Source organism: Grus americana, chromosome 1 (genome assembly GCF_028858705.1).
Source record: "Grus americana isolate bGruAme1 chromosome 1, bGruAme1.mat, whole genome shotgun sequence".
NCBI classification, from domain to species: Eukaryota; Metazoa; Chordata; class Aves; order Gruiformes; family Gruidae; genus Grus; species Grus americana.
In genome coordinates, this window is record NC_072852.1 from 109,132,652 (window position 1) to 109,138,651 (window position 6,000).

A 6,000-nucleotide genomic window follows, 5' to 3' on the forward strand; every position below is an offset into this window, starting at 1 on the left:
ATATATGGGGAAGATAGACTAAACATCTGGACGAAAGATGAAAAATGGGCAAACAGATCATTGCGCTGTGTAAATACAGCAAATATACTTATCTAATTACCATTACTAATGCTAAGCATTGGTATTGGCAGATGGTTAAGCTTTGAAAACAAAAACAGTTTCTGTGGATTTCCTATCCTGATTTACCTGTTCATTGTGACCAGTTGTCTTGGGACAAGGAAAGAGAAAAAAAAAAAGAGAAAGTGGAAAAAAAACACCGGAAGAGGGTCTTAAATCAACTCCTCTGTCTGTGAGTAAATATGACTGGATTAGCCCCGATGACTATGTATTCATGCTTGGCTAATACAAAACTAACGCTTGAAAAGTTCTAGCAGTTCTCCCAAACTGCTTAAGAAGGAAAACAGATACTATTATCATGAAGAAAAACTAGCTTCAAGCAAATTATAGCATATATATATATTTAGTAATTTTAACATACATATATGGCATTTTACTGTGTTGGGGTCAAATGCCTCACATTTAAATCTGCATGTTTCTGTAATGGTCACAGATAGTGCACAGTACATTTACTACATGCTTTTTGCTTCATCTTATTTTTACTGAATCATATTTTGCTATGTATAATTTCTCATACATAAACTCTTTCGTCTATGCTAGAAAGATTCGCTGCTGTTACACAACACTTGCACAGTTTGTGATATAACACCTCGATTTTTTTCCCAGCCAAACACACCCACCAGTTCAGTTTATCAACTTAGCAACCCACTAAATAAAAACACGTGTGTGTACACTTACCAGAGAAAAACAGAAAAGATTCATGTTGGTATTGAGATCCACTCCAGCACTCTAAAATTCTGCTCCCCAACTCCCGCCGCACAATGCAGCTCCTCCTTGCTCTCCCAGCTGTTTGTACATTTCTCCCTGGAGATTACTGCAAGATAAAATCCCTGCAATAATCCACTGGATTCAGAGCCCATTATCAAATGACACAGGCTTCCCCAGGCCAGTACAAACTGTTTTCTGAATTAAAGAACAATGTTTACCAACAAAACAAAAGCATGGGCTGAATGATTATGATGGACTTGGGAAATGCTCTCTTGCAGGCTGTTGTTTCTGTTTAGTTTGTCATCTAATAAAATAAAACTCTTTCTGCCTAAGACCACTGGAACATACAGCTAACTCCAATGCAAATCTTCTCAGTTTACTCAGATTATCAAAAGACACACAGAAATTCTTGGAAAACACTGATGTTCTATACGGATGAATTAATTTACAAAATTCAGTAAGTATTGTTGACTACATGGAAGCATTTTACTTAGGGACCTTGGAAAAGAAACTTGTGGGCTACGATTAAATTATTTTTAAAAAAACAACCCCAAACAAAACACAAATTACAACCTCACACTCTGGGCCTGTACATTAAAGAATAATTACCCAACCGGTGTCTGACATGTTGACTGCTTGATGATGCAGATTAGCACTAAACCAATTTTGCTATTAGAAAACACGGCAAATCTGGAAATTAAAAAAATGCAAGTATTCAAAGCTGCTCTGTGGGTTATAATGAGAGGTATTATAGTGTATATGGACAGTCAGGTGAGGGATAAGCAATTGTAAAGAAAAACAGTAGTCTATATCACTAACTGGCATAAATCAGCAAAATTCCATCACCCCTAGTGGAGTAGAACAGTCCGAGGAAGAAATAATGCTGAAAGCACTGAGTCTCAAATTGTTTCAGATTATGAAATAGATTGGTTTTGGAATAATATTGCCTCCCAGCCCACAATTAATTTCCCATAGCTCTTATATGAATGCTATGGTATTTGGTTATGTGAACAAGCAGCAGTTGGCACCAAAGAGATAAGCCGCAATTCACCACAAATGGAGAGGTAGTGTCATTTTGTGACCAAGATCTTGATTTCCTTTCTTTGGGCCCAGACCTTCATATTTGTAAATGTCAAGCATCTCTTTCATTGCTTCTGACTATTTCAGTTTATTCTAGTAATTTTGCTTTTTGATCCTGCACCCCAGTGAATTTGAAATGTCCATATTTTGGCAGGATAAATACATTTTAATATGAGTTAGTTGCTACCCTGAACAAAACCCAAACAAGGCTCACACAAAGGCGCGCTGACAAACACCACAGAACAGATAAGATTCAAGATTTTAAAAGGAAAATATCTTTAGTTTGCACTTTTCCTATTTACTGTGAAGTACATAAAAGTCTTTTTGGAAGACTCTTCCCAGGCCTCCTTTTCAGTTATAATTTCAGGTTGGTTTCACATATTAGAAAAGCAGGGTTGGCTATGGAGAGCTTCATGAAAAATCTTATAGTTTAGAAGCCAATTAACAAGAGACTTCTCATTTACTCCTCCTACAAACTTGAGGAGCACTAACAGATTTTGTTAATTACCACCTAGTGACAGTTTCCTAATGTGATTATACAAAAATAGACATCTGAGAGGCCTAGCTTGCCACAGATGGGCTTCCATTTGCTTTGTGGCTCACTTGCTAGTTTCCTCATGAGGGAGCAAGTTCTTATCCTTCCTGTGCCTCAGGTTCTCCAGCTGGAAAAACTGAAATAACAGCACAAACCTCATGTGCAATGTACTATGAAAGTAATGATCAAAAGCACCCCATCCCAGCTATCAAGAATTATTTTCTTTTTTAATGCCTATTTACGGTAACAGCTATCTGGAAAACTCCAGAAAGACAGAAGAGCTAATAAAATGACAAGATATAATAAGGAACCAACACCTAAGTAACTCAGGGGGAACTTGTTTTTCATTCAGACTGATTCAATCTCTTGATTTCGGGTTGTGGCTTTTGAGGGGGTTTTGCTATGCACATTTACTCTGAAACCTTTAAGAGGAAGTTTCTTAATTTTATACCATAGATCCTCAAAGTAAGAGTAGCTAAGAAAGCACAGATCTCATACTGAGCTATTCAGTTTTCATTTTTGCTTACACTTGTAGGCATGCAGAAAAGAGAATAATTTAAGAAGAAAAACAAATTAAAAGATAAAAAGCAGCCTGCATCTACAGTTACAGACATACAAATATATGGCAAGCAACTATGTAGGAAGGCAAAAATGCAGAGCTGTACAAGACAATCTTTTGTGAAGAGAGATAAATGCTCATCTGGAAACTTTCTAGGGCATTGGGCCAACTCTTGTTTCAGTTGTTCTTACTTCACCATTTGGACAGGTGCAATTCATCACATCAGGCTTGAAATCTCATGAGCTAGGCACTATTCCACTGAAGTCAAACGCGAAAACCAGAGGCAGGCTTTTCGCAAATTCAGAGCTGGAGATTGAAACTGGGAGTCATACCTGTTCAGACTCTGTGGATGTGCCTCCCAAGCGCATGCCCCAGGTGGCTTGTTCGGCTGCCTTCATTCTCCGAAAGGCAGACCTCCAGCATTCAATTCCTCACATTTCATATCCTGGTGCATTCATCCTTTTGTTCTCAGCTGTATCAGCTCTCTGCGTATACCTATACCGAAGGCATTACGGTGACAGTACTGGGTGAAAGTAATTCAAGGCAGGTTTAAAATATTCAGAGTTCAAATATCCTGCTTGAGAAACAGAGAAATTTAACCCACTCTGGTTTCCTGCTGGGCTAATAGCTTTACAAGAAATAGCCTTCAGTGAAGACTTCAGGCAGGATTCCAAAGCACTGCTGCAGATATTCTATATGCAAGCCACTAAGACCGTAAGACTAAAGACTGCAAATTTGTTATTACATGGTTTTGAGTACTTACAGTCCTTACTCCTCTTATGAAAAGGTAACATCTTAGACCGCTACTAATTCACTGACACAGCCATCTGTAAGGGTCAAGTTTGCTGAGAGGCCTAAACTATAGATGATATTACCCATCAGGTTCCAGTGCTAGACTAATGGGTAAATTGCAAAGTATGAGGAAACATTTGCTATAATAATTAAAATAAGATGCAACAGCTTATGATTGGTTGATCAGGATGAATAATATAAATAAAATACTCTTAATGCCGCTTGATATCACAGCTGTCTGTGTAAAGAATTTGAGCTTTGAAAATAATTAAAAAACCAGTAACTAAGTAGAACAAATTTGAAGGTAACATCAGTGTGGTGACATCTATTTACATTTTAACTGGTATAAATAGAGCAATTTGCAGCAGCAGTAGCATACCAGGACTGCAAATCCACACTATAATGAGGGTACAGAATGCAGTTTTACCAAACAGCAAACACTTGAACCTTCACTTCCTAGTTCTAATCCTGCCCTACTATTAGCATTTAATTCTCTTTCTTCACTGCCGCATGATTTCTACATGCTTGGGTTCTACATCCTTGCAAGTTGTTTGAACACATAAAAAAAGAAAAAAAATGCCCACAAATCCAGACTTTCATATATTGAGGTTTCTATTCCTGCAGAATGAGTAGACTTCATAGCCGAGATTTCCAGGCACCCTTGGCCTTTTCAGGAGACTGGATTTCAGCTGTGTATTCACAGTAAGTGGCAATCCGTTATCAAGCCCGGCATACAAGCAGTTAAGGTCGAGCCACGATTCAGGTACTCACCGTTCAGCCTTGTCTCCAGGCTCCCAGTCCTATGATCGCCAGTCTACTGGTGCAGCTTCATCGGTCACTGGGAGAACTCACCAGCAGAGCTGTGCAATTCGCAGATTTCTTTGGTTTGCTGGACAAAGGAAAAATAATGTATTAGTAATTGTTAACCTGGACACATTTCAATAAATCTGAAACTAATATTTACCCCTATTTTCTTCTCTCTCCTTTTTTTCCTTCCACAGCATATCTATCCTTAATGATAATGTACATCGACTTCTCCTCTGATCATCATCTGTCATCTGAGCATCTTCATACAAATTTAAAATTAAGAGCCACAGTGATACTGCTTGATATAGTATGAGTGTTAAATATATAACTAATCATATGCTAAGTGGTCATATTTCTCTATTCATCCACATAAAAGGCTGAATTATTACTTTATCATGATCTCAAGGTAAATGTAGTGCATTGCTACTATGGTCTACAGGCTATTCTGGTGGCAAGTGGGAGATTCAGAAATTAGACTCAGTTAGAGGCTTCCTCTTGGCTCTCCCATTTCTTTGGAAAGAGGCTGTGTGTCTACTTTCAGCAAGTGCCTGCTCGATCCACCACATATTCTCTAACATGTGAAGGCAACCATGTAGGTGGCAGACTGGATAAAACCCCTGCCTCATTTCACCTCCTTCTGTTCACTTACAATAGGCAGATGACAAAGCAGTTCTGTGCAGAACGCTTTCCTTGTTAACCCACAACCCATGACCGAGTGCTCTGTGAGAAGTCACTGTTTGTACCTAGGAAACTGCTATTATAAAACAAGTTTTAACATTTTCTATCATGAACGACCCCTGAAGATACTCCAAATGGTAGAAAGCTCCATTTCAGACCAGAAACACAATAGTGTCTCTAAGACAGAGCTACTAACATTTGATATTCCTGAATCAAATGTTCCAATCACTGGCTCTAAATTACATCTACTTAATAGTTTGGAAAGGACCCATGAAGTACTAACTAAAAATCTGATTCTTTAAACGTTATTGATTTTTTTTTTCTTTTAGAATCTCCTTCAATTTACAGACAGCTTCTTCATTTCCTCCTTTTACATTCAGCAGCTAATTAAAAATTGTTAAGGAAAAAGCTTCACAATCCCTCTCACCCCTGCCAAATTGCAGTATTCCATTCCTCCTTTGAAAAGACAGTTTTACAGATGCGATGATCAATTCAACACAGCAGCTTTTACACCTTTGCAACAAGGATTTGCAACAGAGTTTAGCTCAGTTAAAGATTATTTTAAGCTCACTCAGCATAAATAGCCATAACATTTACTTCAGCCCAGAAAATCAAGCAAATAAAGACACGAAGAGCCAGTATTCTGTAACTCAAAATCAAACAGGCAAGTAAAATGCTTTCACAATTTCCAGAATCCCAGGGAATGTCTGTGCCTATTAAAGTC

The 6,000-nt window shown here is 38.0% G+C and overlaps 1 protein-coding gene across 1 annotated transcript in view; it reads right to left on the reverse strand.

Annotated features, from left to right (window-relative positions):
* SAMSN1 (SAM domain, SH3 domain and nuclear localization signals 1) overlaps nucleotides 1–871 on the reverse strand; it is a 94,773-nt gene extending 93,902 nt beyond the window's left edge. Inside the window, exon 1 of the mRNA XM_054811403.1 lies at nucleotides 796–871. Within this exon, the coding sequence (XP_054667378.1) occupies nucleotides 796–819 (24 nt within the window). The 5' untranslated portion in view covers nucleotides 820–871. The remainder of the gene's footprint in view (nucleotides 1–795) is intronic.
* Nucleotides 872–6,000: the final 5,129 nt, after the last annotated feature.